The sequence below is a fragment of the Gymnogyps californianus genome, chromosome 22, assembly GCF_018139145.2.
Source record: "Gymnogyps californianus isolate 813 chromosome 22, ASM1813914v2, whole genome shotgun sequence".
NCBI lineage: Eukaryota > Metazoa > Chordata > Aves > Accipitriformes > Cathartidae > Gymnogyps > Gymnogyps californianus.
Window position 1 is genome coordinate 3,886,310 of NC_059492.1, and position 17,706 is coordinate 3,904,015.

General features: G+C 53.7%; 2 protein-coding genes across 2 annotated transcripts; both read right to left on the minus strand.

The window, feature by feature from the left end:
• Positions 1 to 815: 815 nt before the first annotated feature.
• ZDHHC18 (zinc finger DHHC-type palmitoyltransferase 18) lies at positions 816 to 11,154 on the minus strand. Its single transcript, XM_050909896.1, has 8 exons — positions 10,898 to 11,154; positions 8,186 to 8,346; positions 6,121 to 6,270; positions 5,057 to 5,194; positions 4,514 to 4,562; positions 3,953 to 4,055; positions 2,344 to 2,453; positions 816 to 1,070 (listed from the first exon to the last, which is right to left on the minus strand). The coding sequence occupies exons 1-8, from the start codon at positions 11,152 to 11,154 to the stop codon at positions 953 to 955; spliced, it is 1,086 nt and encodes a 361-aa protein (XP_050765853.1). The 3' UTR covers positions 816 to 952.
• A 662-nt stretch (positions 11,155 to 11,816) lies between these two features.
• PIGV (phosphatidylinositol glycan anchor biosynthesis class V) lies at positions 11,817 to 17,706 on the minus strand. The gene is made up of 4 exons (XM_050909891.1): positions 17,598 to 17,706; positions 15,767 to 15,925; positions 13,176 to 14,333; positions 11,817 to 12,329 (listed from the first exon to the last, which is right to left on the minus strand). Exons 2-4 carry the CDS (start codon positions 15,851 to 15,853, stop codon positions 12,021 to 12,023), a joined length of 1,554 nt encoding a protein of 517 aa, XP_050765848.1. The 5' UTR covers positions 15,854 to 15,925; positions 17,598 to 17,706; the 3' UTR covers positions 11,817 to 12,020.

Below are 17,706 nucleotides of genomic sequence, written 5' to 3' on the forward strand. Positions count from 1 at the left end.
ACTTTTCTGTTGCTTTTTGGTCTCCTACAGCCAGGACACAACCAGGCTTTCCTGGCAAGCTAAGGTTCCCAAATCTTACAACTGTAGCCTTGCCAACCAGCATCTCATGATGAGAGCCACAGAACGCTGCGTGTTTCTTCTTCCCTGTTAAAAGGAGGATCATCCTAACTTGTGTCCTTGCTGGAAAACGTTGTCTTACTGACTGGCAGGGCCAAAACACAAAGAGTTCTTCAGCACCGCCTCAGTGACCAGCCAGAAAATAGGACCAACAACGGCTGGGACATCTAGTTAGCTTCCATGTCTGCTGGGAGCCAGAGTCCTCCCAGCTGAACAGCCCCAACTTACCAAGGCACAGCAGCTTCTGGAAAAGAAAAGCCGCTCCGGCAGGAGCCGAGGTGAGAACCTGGCCATTAAGAGACAGAACAGCCCTTCCACCTCAGCACAGGGGAGCAGGACGTGTTCATGGAGGTAAGAGGGATACCAGACCAGCCCAGAAGACGAGGCGTGACAGCCCAGCTCAGAGTGGGAACCCTTTGCTAGTCCCCACCTCCCACCCTTGGCCCACCTCATTACTCCCGGCAGGAAACACAGCGACCCCCTGGAGCAGACGCTCCGGGCTCAGAGGTCTGGTGGCCCCCCAGACCTATTTGCTTCCCAGGTGCAGCAGGGACCCCCCGCCTGCTTTCTGCACGACTCTGAGGGTCTTGCATGCTGTTGGGCTCTATCCGTCGAAAAGTCCAGACAGGCCACATCACAGTGAAACAAAGAAACAAAAAATAATAAATAAATTATAAAAAAAAAAAAAAAAAAGGCAACACATGGCTCAACTGAGTCTTCGGCAGCTCTGCATCACAGGGCTGTCCCGCCTGAGGCCGGGGAGATGGTAAGAGGGGAAGGTACTGGCTGGAGCGAGGTGCAGGCACAGCAGGCACTGGGCTACATCACAGCACTGCTAGGGAATGCCTCCTACCATGCTGGTGTCAGTTTTGGCTCCAAAGGAAGGGATTTCGCTCTTAGGACTGGACGGGGTCCCGACATCTGGCTGGATAAATCCTCTTCTGTCTATCAAACTGGAAAACAGAAAGGGAAAGGGTGCAAGGGGAGCGGAGTTAAGGAAACGAAGACGGGCGCTCACAAGCCACAGAGAGGGCTCTCCTCGTGGGAGCTGCTAACCAAAGCGTCGGCAGGAGCGCGCCGGATAACACAGCTTCCTGCCCATTAGACAAGCCACAAACTTATCACACAAGCCACCAAACAGCCTTTAGGCTTTGGGTCACCACAAACCCAAACGGGAACTGGCGAAAGGTCTTCACAACAGGAAAACAACATGAATAAGGAAAGAATTGGAGTAAAACACTATTCTCCCCAGAACCTCCCAGCAAACAGCTCGGCTCCCTGACCCTGCAGGCTTACCATCTCTGAATGGCAGCACTGGCATTTTGGCACCTCTGAATCCAACAAAAAGCTGGGGGCACTTCAGAGAGCAGGGCCAGATATAAGCGTAAACCACACTTTGACTCCAGCTGCGCAGCCTCAGACACCCTCCCCTGCTGTTGTGTTACACTGAGTTAGCACCTCCGAGACGCTCCACATAAATCCAAAGTGGATCCCCTGAATAAACGTGTCTCAAGGATCCCCACGTGCCCTAGGACAGGCTGAGAGCTCCAAGTCAGCGTCCAGGTCCTCGCCCAGCGCAAGGGGACGCCGGCCTGACTCTGCCCAATTGCACCCTCTTGTGACAAAGCAGCGATAATCCTGTGCTACACGCACCCGCGCTTCAGGCCCAAAGCTTCCTTACATCTGCAGCCAACCGCCCACCTTTGCCCTTGTTTTAACGTCGGTTCTGGATAACTCACAGGTAAGAGCATTTGGTAGGATGCTTTTCAGGTAATCTAAGTGTTGGGAAAACCCAGGGTCTCCACGCTGCCTGGTGCAGATCTCTGCTGGCTGCCTGCTCGACCCTCAGAGCACAGGGGGAATAACACGTGCTAAGAAGTACTGCCACTGCTGGTATTTACCGTCTGCTGCCGAGCCCTTTGGTGCCGTTCCTCTCCCCCTATTGAATCACAGGATGTGCCTTATCCGCAAGCTCCATGAAACCATTACAAGTGACCCAAACTCATCAAGCTCAAACACAGGAGACGCAACAGTTGTTATCTCCTACTTATACATGTCTCCAGCCTTTCCCTGCAAAGACTGGGAAACTGTTTCCTCGTCATCACTGAAGTAGATGTGTTTGTGCTGGCACAATCTCCCCTGAATTGTGATAAATCTGTCCTTTCCAAGGCCCCTCTCACAGAGCAGGATGCAATTCCCAAATCTGTGGGTGTCAAAGGCTCTTACCTGGGATGGAATGGTCCACACAGCACCGCACAGCAGTTTGTGAGGATACTTTTATGGCTGTAGGGATTGGCAAACTCTGAGCCCCTCTTACTTGACCAGGACCCTTTGATCTGAAAGGGAAAGGATACAGGCAGATTAAGATAGGAAGGAGAGCAGATAATTCCATGATAATGGACTCAAATCCTTACTCAAGAGGTGGAAGGCTTGTCTTACTGCAAACATCCTCCCTCTCTTCGCTTTAACAAGCGGGACAGCTGCAGAAAGGCAGCCAGAGGAGACAGCAATATGCTGCTCCCGCCTCTGCCAAGGTTCAGCCTTGCAGCTCCAAAGCTGTGCCCTCCCCGTGCTGCATGGCAACTCGTCAGTGTCACCGTCTTCAACGCCAGCCTCCTCCTCCTCCCCTCGTTCTCTCCTAGCCTGAAAGCTCATCAGAGCAGGGCTTTAGCTCATGGTCCCTTCTGGGCTCCTGAGGCTGAACAAACAGCAAGGGGATTCCCAGGCCATGCTGCAACGGGAGGAAACAATCTCATCTGTCCCCACCCTGAGCAGCTGTCACTGGGACTCTGATTTCGAAACCCCGGTCACATCAAATGTAGGCACACACGAGTGGGCAGATGCTATACCTGGCCTCAGGCCCCTGGCTGCAGCGAACCATTTACCACTACATTTCCTCCTTTTGTTTTTACTTCCTCTCCCCAGTTGCAGCATAAGGCTGGCAACGTGGGCAATGCAACCAGAGAGGCAACGGGCCACGTGCTTCGGACCTGGTGCGCTCAGTATTGGGGTGCGACCTCCATTAGCTTCACTGATGTGGCCTTGCACAGTCCTGCCAACACCTCTGAATGGAACAGAAAGGTGGAGAGGAAAGGGGAGGCAAAAAAGTAAAAAATAAAAGGGATGCAAACACGCCTTCTGCAGCGCTAGAAGCTTCCAGCAAGGATTACAGGTACTTCTGGCCAGAAGGGTGAATTTTGATTCCGAGGATCAGACAGATCCTGCTTTTCCGTACAATCTGCTCTGCTCAGGGTACTCATTTGGCCCTTGGAGTCTGCATGCACTGCAGACTTGGAGGTAAATCTCACCAGGAGGTGTCTGTACATTATTTGCCTATTAGACATGAGGAACTGATAGAGACAAAGGGACTTGCCCAGGGTCTCAGAGGAAACCTGTGGTTATGCGGGATGCTGAATTAAGATCACCCGTGTCCCAGGCTAACACCCAAATAAATCTCTGGGGCCAGCCTTCCTTTTTTAATCTCGGAACTCCTAATTTTAAGCAAGGGCACATACAGACTGGAAAAAACACACACGTGACCTTTCTAACATTTCAGCGCGTGACCCCCATAGCCTGCCACTGCCAAGCAACACGTGTTGCACAGTCCCCTGCTGCTGCGTGCTGCTTTCCTCCCACTCGGCTACCTGAAACTACAGCCTAAATGCCCTGGGCACGGGCCGTTTGCTTTGCAGTGGATTATCACAGGCAATGCAGGCAGCATGCCTTACCAAGATACTGCACGGAGGCAGGCAGCCAAGGATCCCCTGAAAACCTCACCTCTACTTCGGAAGGACCAGGGCCAGCCCTGCAGAAGGACAAGTGGCCGGGTACTTACATCTTCATTCGTCGTCAGGTTGGAGGCGACTAAGTAAGTGTGAAAACCTGAGAGGCCCAAAATAGACCAGACTGAGAAAAAACAAATCACCAGCTCCAGCACAGTGAAACAAAAGTCAAGGAAGTCTCAGGGAACAAAATCATCTTGCAAGGAGAGGCAGAGGACGGTTTTGGGAGGTGCGTGCCGTGACCACACACACTGGGCCGCGAAAACATCCCAGCAAGCTTCCCATCCCCTGTGCCATTCTGCAGGCATCCACCAAGGCAGAGCCTGCTCCAGCCGCTTCCCTTTCCATGTAAACTTGCAAACTGGGAAACAAGTTTGTCACCCACCCTTAGTCCCTGGTGGTGAACTAAAGGTCTTCCCAATTTGGTGACGTTATCAGTCTACAGATGAAGAGATGCCTGCCTGCCCCAACCAGGTAGCTAGGGGACTAAATGAAGTTGTGGAAAGTACACCAGGGCGACCCTACAAAGAGCTCATTGCACCTCTCTGTTACATGGTTAGCGTTGCTGCACCAGTGCTCGACAGCCTGAGCAGCCGATGGCATCAGAAGGATATCTTGCAGGTGTTGTCTTCAGAGTGGCGAGGAATCCATCCCTCTGAGAGCCTGCAAAGCAAAATGGGACAAGGAACGACATCCCATCAGGCAGCCTTGCATCTCCAGCCAACGCTTCACTCCCGAGCAGGCAGCCACCCCGCTGTGGGCCATATGGATCTGCCTGGCTGCCTGAGAAACATCTGCAGTCTGTAACTTTGCAGAAATGCCAGCGTGCAGACACAGCTCCAGGGGATTTGGGGCTGATAGGCAAGTCGCCTTCCCCACCAGGTTAAGAGCAGATGCACCCACCAGCTCATTTGCTCTGGAGGGGATAACCCAGTCACCAGCTCTCAAGGTCTCTCTGCAGTGAGGTGCAGGGTGGATCTGTGGCTCCCTGCAGGCTGAGACCCCGTTTATTCAGGCCACCGGCACTGAAAAGCCTGGTGTAAACCAACCAGACCCTTCCCACGCTCCGTCCAACAGGAACAGTGACCCAGCGCTGCCGCAAGTTGTTTGTGGCCAGGAGGACGGCAGACATCGCTGCTACTACCCGCAGTACTTACGCAGAGTGAGGTGGGTGACGACGCAAGCGAAGATGAAGGCTGTCAGGAAGGAGAGGGAGAGGATGAAGGCATAGAAGTAGCGGTAGTTGCGCTTCCCCACGCAGTTGCCCACCCAGGGGCAGTGGTGGTCGAACCTCTCTGAAACAAAGGGACACGGTGAGGACTCCTGCCACCTCGCACCCCGTAACAGAGCGAACTCTGCTGAGCCTCCGAAAACCAAAGGCTACAAATCGAGCTTCCACCCACCACCCTGAGACCAGAACCCCTCTGCAGCAGGACGTTAGCAAGAAGTTTCAACAGAGCTCTGCCGCCTGCTCACATGCCCTTTTTTATCATCAAAGGCCAAACCATTCCTCTCACCAAACCCTGCATAAATACCAGCCTTGTGACTGGTAACATCTACCATTACTAAAACTGAAAGAGAGCAGGGAAAGTGCGGCAGTTTTTCCAGTACCTAGCAGCACTGGGTGTGTGCACGCAGCATCGCTGCTCCCTTTCTGCGTGTCAGCTCCCCCCGCCTTCTTCAGGGCAGAAAATAATTTTCAAAGTTATAAAGATACGCCTCTAAAACCACAGAAACTGCCTGGGAACCCAGGGCAGGTGCAATATGTCTGGAAACACTCCCGACTGCCTTCTAATGAAAGGGCTACGTTTCAGACTAACAGGACTGCGGTAACCGTTCTGCAGGGGACACCAGTGCAAACAAAACCCCCTGCACACAAAGCAGGCGCATGCCCGCTCCCCCAGACGGCTCCTCTTCAAACACTGCCCCAGCCACGGCCGCTTTCCAGCGAGCTGTTCCAGCGTAAGGAGTCGTCACAGGCCTTAACTGCATTTCACAGTACCGTCCTCCCAGAACCAGGGAAAGCAGAGACACGGAGTCTTGGACCTGAGCCACTGCACTGGTGTTGCTTTCATTTGAAATGGGAAGAAGAAAGACCACTCAGGATCTCGCTTTATAATCCTTTACGAGAAGCAAAAGCAATCTGTCCAGGAACATAAAACACGCCCCCCCCCCCCCCCCCCCCATGAGATTTCAGCACCTTTCCACTTTCTGGGCTTACCGACACAGTTGTCACAGACACTGCAGTGCGAGGTGCGTGGAGGGCGGAACATTTTGCAGGTGTAGCAGTACTTGAGTTTCACCACGTACTTGTTGATGACCACTTCCATCGTGCGGGCCGGTGGGCGATAGGTAGAGGTACCCATGCTGTCTGCAAGGGCAAGGAGGGACGGTCAGACTGGTGCAGGTGAAACCCAAGCCCCCGTGCACCCCGAGCTGCTTCGTGGCAGGGTCAGGGATTAGCACATGCTCTCTCCTGATCTTAAGCAAAAGCTAAGAGGCAGCTCAGCCTACAGGATTTGTTGCAGGGTGGGCAGCCAGGAACTCCAGTCAGCTCCTCGCAGCATTATTTATGTCCTTTCCTTGTCTGTTCAATGGCAATGCTGCTAGGATGCCAAGAGGAAGTACTATCTGCCCAATGCTTTGAGAACATAAAGCAATTTATAAATAGCGAGCGTAAAAGCAGCAGTGTTAACACGCCCAGTAACACCACCACCAACTCATCTCTGCCCATCTAATGGATCGCAACACAAGGAGGCAACATAATCTGTCAACGCACGTGCCGTTCCTCCTCTGCTGTAAGCATCCAAGTTACAGAAATCGGGGGAACCTCAGCAGAAGCATCCCCCACCAGCACACAACTTGCCAACCCGCAGCTGGAGCCAGCGGCACCGCTGGGCTCAAGGGATTCCTTTCCATCACAGTGGGGAGGACAGCAAGTCTCAAGTGCTCCAGGCAGGTCTCATTGAGATTTGACACGTGTATGTTAGTAGCACGAGAAGATTCCTCCTCCTCGAGGTCGAAATTGAGGATTTTTAGGGGCACTGCAAGTTACATCTGTGTGTGCTGGCACTTCACTGTTCATTGGGGACCGGCTGTTTCTCCGCTCAGCAAAAGCATGAGCTGGAAAACCTCTGTATCACGTGTGCAATTTTGGGGGTTATTCCTTTATTTTAGCCACTCTTAAAAGAGCACCTTTCCGACTCTGAGGAAGTTTTTGAAAATAGAGATGTAACAGTGAGCGTGTTAAGAGGATAATAAGTGGATTATATTAACAGCAACAGCTGGCACATCAGGCAGCATCTGCAGCCAGATTACTGCTTTAGGGACTTATAAATAGAAACATTGATAACCACTCTGAGGATATTTTAAAACCATTTTTTTAGTCAGATGTAGAATTACTGCCTTGCAACTGTCTTCAGTGGGGCAGATTCAAGCTGTCTCACATTAGCTTTGCTAACGCATTTGTTACTACGGGTCACGTCAACAAGGTCCACAGATCCTGGATGCATACACCTTCTTGGCCACCACCAAAACAGCGTGACATAGCAGTTTTTAGAGGGGGACAAACATCAGCATTCTGTTAGAAACCATTACAATAAAGAAAACCTTGCAGCACAGCAGGCTCAATGGCAAATCACAGTCTTAAAAAGCATTCATGCCTAAATTAATTACCCCGTATTTTGCAGGAGAACGTACAGGGTCAGATTCCTCCGAGTTTGGACAACATTTAAAGTAACTAACGCACCGTTACAGAGCAGCACAGGCACTCTTGCTCTGTCTTCAAGAGCCTGGCAACACGATTCTGAAGGGGGACTTTGTGCTCCCCCGACCGCTGGTACACAGTCCCTAACGGTACTCATGTTTAGGACACCGATGCCGCAAGCTCTCCCTCCCCTGAGCTCTGCACAGGGCTGCTGCCCACTCATATGTCGTCCTGAGGGCAGGAATAGGTACAGCCACGACCCCACCGTACAGGGCTTTGCCTTGGGAAAGCGATGGGACTGAACAGAAACGAAAACCACCTCTGCTTCTCTGCAGATCCTCTCTCTGAAGGACTGCCTGCTGTGCTAGAAGAGCTTGTTGCACCTCTCTTACCGGGACTCGTAAGACACCGTCAAGCCTCACAATCTGATACTCTAACCTCTTCTCCTCCCTGGACAACTGGTAAGGAGTAAAGATCGAAAGGAGACTCGCTGAGCCTGAAACGCATGTGTGCACGCATGCATGCACGCACACAGAGGCGTGCACTGGACCAAACACAGGAGAGGGAATAGAAGTCTCACCGATCCGCTTTTCCAGGTCTGCAGCCTCACTTGGGGTGGCTCTGGGCAGGATACCTGGGTCTCTGAAGCTTGTCTGGAGCAGGCAGCTGATGACAAAGAAGAAGAGGACGGCTGCAATGATGGGGATGGCCAAGGTGAGGTGACTGGCAAGGAAGGGGCAGCTGTTAAAAGAAAAAAAAAAAAATGCATTGTTACCAACCATCGCTCCAGAACTGGCTATCAGCTGTGACGTTACATGCTATGAATTTATCACACGGCCGAAGCACATTTGCTTTGCAGAGATCTCTGGAACAGCAAGAGCCAGCCCACAAAACACTGGAGTGGCACTGGGAAGACAGGGTCTTCGGCACAAAGACGGCAGTACAAGCCCCTATACACAACCCCTTTGCCCTTCCGAAGTCCCAGAGTCGCGTTTCAAAAAATCTTGTCAGCTGCCCCAAAGCTCGGTCACCTTCTACAACAGCAGCATCACGAACACATGGAGAAACAGCCCAAGCTAGGCAGGGATCAAAATCAGCGTGAACGCGATCCCATTTGGTCCAACACATGAAGCCGAGAGGGAACTTGGCTTCGATTCAAGACAGCTTTGCTGTCTCTGGATGATTCGTGTGCCCTTCATGGTGTGCCAGATGTTTGGATGAGGACGCCTTCCAGCACTGACACTGCTGTGACAAGCCACCAGGCATCTAAGCAGACAATGCCCGCTCCTGGGCTTGTCGTACTATGACCCGGGGCTGTTTTTCCACAGATGGGGACCAGCACGATCGCAGTCCACATCAGGGCGGCTCCGTTACTCGCAGCACGACAGGTGAAGACGGCCGAGGAACACAGCTCTTTGCACGGCGCGGTGCCGGAGAGCCCTCCCGTCCCTCGCTCTGCAGAGGGATTTGCTATTATAAGCACTGATAAGTACCCAGAGCCGAGCGCAGACAGACAAGCTGCTTGAGCCCCGATGTCTGCGGGCAGCACTAAGTCTCAGTAACGCTGCGAGGCCATTTGAGAGGATTAAGCAACTTTTGTTTCAACTCCCAAGCTCAGCTGTCCAGAACAAAGAAGCCACCGAGCAACAAAACCCCTTCGGCCCGAGACCAACGCTGCTGTCGAGCCCCTCGGTCGTCTCCCTGACGGAGGGACAGAAAGGTCTCTGAAATGAGAGACGTGAGCTTGTTGCCACCCCTTTTCCAGGAGAATCTCTGGACCCCGCTTTCCCCTGTCAGGCAACAAGAAATGGCATTAAAAAAAGTGAACTGTAGACACAGGCAAGATGTATTTGCTCTATATCTAGCAAACCGTAACCCGTGCAACAGAAGCACACTGCTAAAATAACAACTTGGAAAGCCCCAGGGCATCTTCAACCAAGAAAGAGTGACTAGGCAAGAAGGGAGGGGAGAGCAGATGTCCTCTGCTTGGCCCCGCACAAAGCAGTTACTGTGCTAGTGCTGCCCATTAGTTTCAGATACAGCAGAGAAAGCTGTCAAAGAGGCACAGATATTAAGAAAGGAGTTTTCGCGTCGGGATGCCGTTACTGCCTCCCACAGCTGCCTGCCCCTTTCAGCTCATCTGACTTCTCAGAACCTCTAATCCGATCAAATACCTTCATCTCCCTGCCAGCAGGCTTGGGCAGCTTTACTCTGAGACTCGCAGAGATAACGCCGTGATCCCAAGGCAGGCATAACCCCCCCCGCTTCATACAGGAAAAACAAGCTCCCTTCCCTCCCGACACAGAAACGCAGAGGCAGGATAGCAGGAGCCCTCAGAGGCGTCAATAACCAACGGCGCTCCTTCCCCGGCTCCTCCGGGCAGCGCAGGACGTAACGGGGTGCTCTTGGCTCTCCCCTCCCTTGGGGTGCAGGAGTAGGGAGCTTCCCCGGGCCAACCTAGGGCCAGCTTTCCAAAAGGAAAGGGGACTGGGATAGATGGAGCTCCCTCGTCCCTGGACACCGCTGCACAATGGGGACAGAGCTCCAGCGCAGACCCTCAAGGTGGGACCCCAAAGGATTTCACCATTTATCAAGCACCTTTAACAGAAACACGATTCCTTGCCGCCTCTACGGACCAAGTCCGCCAGTCTCGAGGGTTTCCTGGCTGCGATTCTGGACCAGATCTCTCCTCTGTAGCAGGAGGGGAGATTGGGGGGGGGGGGGGGTATTCAGAGACCAGGGGGGCATCCTGGGAGGATGTTAAACCCCTTCCCGGGGCCAGACTGAGCAAACAAAGTCCAGGGCCGCCCCTGCCCACCCCTCCTGCCCCCCACATAAACACAGCTGGGGACAGGCAAGGGGGAAGCAGTGACTGCCCGCAAAGTGGGTCTGGGGGCTGTGCAGCAGGGGAATGGCTTTGGGGGGGGTGGGGCAGTGGGGAGAAGGGAGGGATATCGGGGCTCCCATGGGGTGGGGAGAGAGGTGCCCCCCCAGCCCACCTCCCTCCCACCACAAGGGCGTGGGTGGGATGCCAGCTAACCCACGGCTCCCCCCAAAAAGAAGGGGGCTTAAAGGACGGGGACAAGAGCTGCTCAGAGACCCCAGGGAGGAACGATCCGAGGGACAGACACACACACACACACACCCCCGGCTTTACCCCAGCAGGGAAGGGGGCCTGATCCCGAGTGGGGGGGTCCCAGACCCCCAGCAGAGGAGGGGGGGACACACACCCCAGAGCCCCGCAGACCCCAGGGCGGTGCCCGGAGCCCCCGGCCCGGCAGCGCGGACTCACTCGAAGGCGAAGAAGAGGCCGCTGGTGGCCAGGATGAGGCCGAGGGTGAGGGCGAAGACGCCGCTGTGCCGCGCCAGCATGAGGCGGCCGCCGCAGTAGAAACGGTTGCGGCCCGGGAACACCTCCCACTTCCGCCGAGGACGACGGGCCGTACCGGGCCGCTCCGAGCCGACGGGTGGTGGAAGTGGCGAATTGATTGTACCCGGTGCCGGTACCGCTACCCCGGGCGGGATCTGCCGGTACTCGCAGTCCTTCATGGCGCCGCAGCGCCCGGCCCGGCCCGGCCCCGCCGCTCGCCCGGCGGACGTGTCCGCCCCGCCCCGCCCCGCCCCGCCGCCTCAGCGCAGCGCCCCCTGCCGGCCGCGCCGGGCACCGCCCCCCGCCGAAGGGGAGCGGCTTCGTCCCGGGAACCCCGGCCCCCCGGGGGGAGCGGGGGTGAACCCCCCCCCCCCCCCCGTCCGGCAAAGTCTGGAGGTTTATTGGGGACGTGCGTGTGCTGAGACACCGACTGCCGCGCTCCCCCCACCGCCAAGCGCCGAGTCGCAGCACCGGGATCCCCGGAGGAGCAGCCCCAGCCGTCCCCTTCGTGTCCCCAGCCCTGCCCCACCGTCCCCCCCCCCGCTGCAGGCCTGCCCGAGACGTGGCTAAGCGGTTTGGAAGAGAAGGAAGCGGAGAGGTCCGAGCAGCTCATGCAAGGCAGCAGGATCCTCCCTGCAAGAGATGCCGGCTGTGCCGTCAAGGACACTTCCCGGAGGTTTTCCGATGGATGAGAATCTGACAAGACACGGATCCTTGCCATAAATAATTGCTCGGTGGCAGTACTTCCCCCAGAAGACATAGGAACCAAGATGCATTCCCTGTCCCAGGCAGCTTACAGGAATTTTGGCTGTCGGTAATGACAGCAGACAGAGGGGCAGGATGCTGTAGCAAAGAAGAGAACATGCCCGTTTCGGACACGGCCACACAGTGACAGCTCTGTACAGAAGTAGTAACTGAGGAGTAACGCCTTTGTAACCAAGACAACAGCATCATTACATACACATCAGGCTTTTTAGAAAAAGTGCGTTTCAATTCTGACCAGTGCTCCTGCCCCGCGACCCCTCTGCACCAATACACACCCTCGCTACGTCCACGGCAAGAAGTTGCAGTGCAGAATCAGTCCCAGCAGCCAGTAGGACAGGAAAAATCCAAGAACGCATTTGCTGAGGGGGGTAATTAATCTACAGTTCATCAGCAGCCTCACAACGGGGTTTTCAGAAGTCCCTTTCCCACAGGAACCAGGAGATTTACCTAGAAGAGACTTCTCGGAGCGAGGTGCCGCGGTTTGATTATCAGTCCCTTCGCTCCAGAGTAAAGGTTCGTATTCTCGAAGCAGGTGAGCGGAGAACCAGTACAGGATGGGAGAGGAGGAGCCAAGGAACCGGGTCAGCACCTGAAGACGACAGGCAGAGCAAAAATCACAGAAACTGCAGGTTTCTGACTGCGACCAACCCTGACCCCGAGGCACGGAAGGAGCCATCTATCTGCCTCAGGCTCCTGATAAAAGGGACTGAAATACGGCCCCAATTCACAGTCCCAGGACTTACTACCTTGAAATGAAACACCTCTCAGCTCAGCCTGCTTTATTTATTATGACATTTGTGTAAGCAGTCAAGTGGTCCCCAGGTTTTGGACAAGCACGGTAACTAACTGTCACCATCTTGCTGAAATCCTTGTCACTGTCCAGCTCAGGAACTGGGCAGGGGCAGCAGCTTCAGGGGAGATTTGAATCTCGCTCTTCAATTATTTTTTCACTGGAATCCCCAACCTTTAGCGCCACTAGCTGTGTCCTAAAAAGATCTTCAAACACCTTCTAGAGACTGGCGACAGGCTCTGGATCATTTCATTGCCATCCATTAAGCTCAGCCCAACATGATAATGACCTGGTATCCTTGTCCTCCAACAGCCGATTAGCAGGGCTCGCCAAGCCTGGCCTTAAGCACACGTCAAACGCCACCCAACACCAGCCAGACCCTTTGATCCCCGTCCCGGTGTCCTCATCACACTGAGCACCTGGCAAGCTCTCTTCGGGAACTCTCCAGCAGAGCAGAGGAACTAATTGGCTTTGGAAACTCTCTGTGGAAGTAGCTCCGAAAGAGGAAAGGCAAAGCTTTTGGTTTGCATTGCCCTGTGCTGCCGGGCAGCTGGGACAGCTTCAGGCCGTGACTGTCACTGCCTCAGCCACCACGCTGCATTCCCCTTAAGAAATCACTCCCGTGTGTTGCTACGAACGTCCTACCTGCACGTGCATGCAGAAGAATCCAAACGCCAGCAGGACCGTGGCATGGACCACATACACGAAGACAGCGGGGCAGCAAAATCCAGCTCTTGGTTTACCCTCTTCTTCACTCTTTCTTCTCTCTAGACCAAGAGTTAGGCAGTGCCGGGGGTTTGCAAGGATGTAGGTCCAGGCAGCCCACGAGCCCAGAAGGGTGACAGGCAAAGCAAGCAAGAAATTTGGTATCTGTCTGAGCTCAAAATACCTCAGAAAGCCCACATTCCAGTAAGTGTCTTGAATATAGGAATAGACCACAGGGAACCGCTGGGAGCACCAAGAGGGTTTAACCCCGTTGATGGCCGCCAGACGATAGCCCTTGTCCAGAGCCAGCTGCAGCAGCGGCTCGGGAACAGCCTGCTCCAGGCCGGTGCCAGGACCACAGAACCTCACGTAGGCATAATACTGAAATAAAGCGAAAGGCAGAAAAATCCCGGCACACATCAGAACCGCTGAAGACGCCACGCTAAGGAGTTGCTTCCACAATGGAGGGAGCTTCCTTACCGATCCTGAACCCACCTGGAGCTGGAGGGCCAAGCATTTACCGCGGGAGTAGAGAAAGAAGCCAGCATTAATAAGCCCGTTGGCACGCACCCCAGAAGCAAGGGAGAAGAGCAGTCCACTGAGCCAGCTCTGCCCCTTCTCCAGTTGCCACATGGCACTGAATGCCAGGAAGGCAAACATGCTCTCTGAGTAAGCAGCTGCCATAAATACGTTGGCAGGGCTGACAGAAAAGAGAACGGCGGCAAGAAAAGCCACCCTGTAACACCGCAGCACGACGCAGCCCAGCTTATAGAGGGCAGCGGCTGCCAGGACAGAAAAGAGAGAATTAAGAAGTACGGCTGATAGCAGGAGGCGGCTCCGCAAACGCAGCAGCCGCTGCAAGGGCCACAGAGCACCCTCGGCCACGGCACGCAGGCTCAGGGGGTACAGCGGGAAGAAGGCGCAGTTGTGCTCGTACAGGTAACCACGCTCGGCGATGAAGAGGAAGTGTTCGGCATCCCAGTGCGAGAGGCCTCCCAGCAGCCGCTCCACGAGCAGGTCCCACAGGCCAGGCTCGGACAGGCTCGGGGGAGAGAAGGCGTCTGCAGCGTGATCTGGGATCAGGAGGTTAAACAGAGCCTGGAAAAAGAAGAGAGGGTTGAAGTCCAGCAGGCATCCTCTTGTACCCTACCAAAAGCACCAAGCAGGAGGAAGACTCCTGGGTTTCAAAGGGGACAAGAGCAGCACGGAAGCCAGGCTGAGCGGCTTTGCAGTAAGGATACCGGCAAGACTGTGAAAAGGTGCAAACACAATCTTTTGGGGCATTTACATCTGAATAAAGCTCTGGAACATATCCAGCACGAAACCCCACGGAACTGGACAGGGAAAGCTGCTCAGCCCCACGCTCAGGCACATCTAACTGCACACGCTCGCTCCGGGTACCTCTGCAGCACTGGTAAGCCTCCTGTTCTACTGAATTTGGCATTATTGTCCCAGCTGACGTACAAGGGAGAGGAGACAAAACTAGAGAAAAAGATATTCCCAGAGCAAACTGATGCAGAAGACAGCAGCCGATTCCCAGGCCCCCTCTCTAGTCTCTAGATCTCCGTCGCCTCTGCAGCTCGGCATGCATTAAGGGGTTCGCTTTCCGGAGATGAGCAAGCAGAATGCACACACCTCTGCCTCCAGGAGCTTGCGGTGCTGACCACATTTTAAAAGATGAGAGAAAAACCCAGAGAGCTCATGAGATAGGAAGGATGCAACTTAACGCATTGTAATGTAATTCCAAATGAAAATATGTTTTAAAAAAACCTCAAACCCCAAAAACCTCAGATGGCAAGTTTTGTAGCTTAGCTACATGTAGATCGGGATGACTCCCCTGCAATGAATTCAACGTTGGCAGAGAAAAGAGAAAAGGCCACACCGAACAAATTGGGACTAAAAGCCATACAAAGCCGCTGTTTTACCATGAAGCACACATCTGGTCTAACCAGGCCTCTGGCATTTGTAACACGGAGTCTTTCATCTCAGCTGATGGTTCCACTCAGCCCTACCCGGTGGTGACTGGGGCTGCCACAACCTGCCAGCTGGCTGGTGGCCTGCTGCTGAACAGCTTTCCCAGCCTGACGGTGTTTCAGGAGGGCCACGGCAACAGCCAGACTCTTTGCCGGCTGTCTCGGTACGCACAGGTAGGATGGAGTGAGCAACCGAGCTCTCCCATGCTCAGAGGAGGAGGTCTCTGGAAATGAGACTTGGGAGGAACGTGCAGGAGGAGATTATTGTTCCTCTTCTGTGGATAAAGAGAGACTTCAGCCCCTCGTGCTGCCAAACCAGCCTCTTGCAACAGCGGCATGAAAACACGGTAAGTTACAAGGAAATGTATGTAATTTTACTTAACAGCAACCTGCCTCCCTGGATGCAGCTGGTCTGTTGGTTCTCCAAAGGAGAAGATGATTTCCCAATCAAGCAGAACCAGCTAGCTCACGGTGCGCAAGGCAGCGCCGAAGAGAGAAGCCTTGGAGCAGCGAAAAACAGATGTCGCAGCATCTTTGGTTCAGGACCAGGAGACTTGCCTGCAGCAGGAGTGTCAGGGCTCTGCAGCACACCGCAAACCACACGACCTCTCGGAGGTGGGGGTCTTGCCGGCTCACCAGCTCCATTCTGAGCTCGAAAGTTGCCTCAGTAGGTCGCTGATACCAGGGAAATCCTCCCTCTGGTTTTGGAAACCTGAACTGATAAACAGAGAGGACAGACACAGAAAGGTATTTCTGGCTTCGGCCATGTTTGTAAATTATGCGCCTTTATTTACTAGCAGGCACTTCAAAGGGCTCCAAATCTCTATGAACAAGAAAGTCACTTATGAAAGAGATCATGGATCTGGGAGATGACGCAAAAGACCTCTTTGATATTGTTCCTATTAAAAAAAAATTCCCTGACTTCTTAACCTTGGCCAGGATGCAGAGGGAGAGAGGTTATAACACGTACTCTCAGCCCATTTCTTACCGGGCCAGTGTAAATACCAGAAGCAGACAGGCTCGCTGGCCTCCTCAGCGGCTGCCTCAGCAGAAACACCGGCAGCTCAAGCCAGGACTCTGCCAAGCATCTACACACACATTCAAGCCCCAATGCGCTGAATGGGAATTAAACCTTTTTTTTTTTTTTTTTTTGGAATAGAGACAAAATTAAAATGTGGACTCTGAGCGTAACATCCGTGTAAGCAGTTTGCTGACCGGGGCTCGCAGCCGGCCAGGCGCTGCCAGGCACGCTCTCTCCTGCTCTCTACCCTGCGTTTGCCCCTGGGAAGCGGAGAACGGCTTTATTCAGCTGCCTCCACGGCACCGACCCCACAAGCTCCGTCAGAGCAAGGCTAAGGTGCCTTCTCAGATATGCAGGCTTCCCCGCACCCCTTCCAGCGATCAGAGACAGCACCTCCAGGACGTGGCACTCGCACCGCTCCACCCTCGCCCCCCTGCAATCTTCCGATATTTTGGCAGGGGTCCTGGTCTCCGGAGTGAGGGCATCTGCCCGTCAAGCAAACCGCATATGCTAAGATGGCTCTCGTCCACCTCTTCCCTGCAAACCTCACCTGCAAGATCTAAACCGCTTTGTGGAGTCTCACTGCTTTCTTTTCTGTATATTCTAGATTGATGTTGTGGGACCAGCTATGAAAACTACTGGCCCAGAGCCACGAAAGGCAGGCAGTATCTGTTATGCAGCTTTTCAAGATAACACATTTCTTCCGTTGGTTCCCCAGCCACCAACTGCTTTTCAGTTTGAGAAACAGAAGACCCACAGCTCTCGCTAGGTTCCAATGACACCACATCCTGCGCTATTTCCCACCTGCCATCTTTCTGATCCAGCGCCTTGCAATACACAAAGGTCCCCAAACCGATCGCTTAATGATCTAAAAACACGCTGAGGTTTTCCTATTCCCGTTTTACTGACGGAGAAAAAAAACCTGGCAGGTTAAAAACCGCATGAGAGAGCAGAAAGCAAGTCATCAGCAAAGCAAAAAAACAAGATCCAAATGCGCTCATTTATAGTTCCAGTCCCTAACCACAGGATTACGCTTCCTATTTAGCCACGTACAAAAGTTTTGGGTTTGCTCATATTCTCCTTTTGCTCCAGAGCATTCACAGCTACAGACAAAGCAACTAGTGGGAGGCACATTCTCCTGAATCACGAAGCTGCAATGTTATTTTAAGAGAGGGGATACTTCAGCCCAGCTGTAAATTCTATTAAAGCGCATTCACAGCTGCAAATCCTATTAAAGCACAGCGGCAAAAATTGTCCCAGCGCTTTAAATATTTTTTAAAAAGCAGAGAAAAAGCCTCGCGTGAATGTGCCAAGAAGGCTCAAAGCAAACAGCTTTAAAAAGCCTGTTCCTGTCACGATGCAGCACACCTTGTAACGGAAAGCAGCGAAGTCTACAAAAAGCTGCAGCCCACAACCACCCTTCTGGCAGAGAACACGGCGTCAGAGCTGGAATGTCTCCACCTTGAAAAGTGCTGCG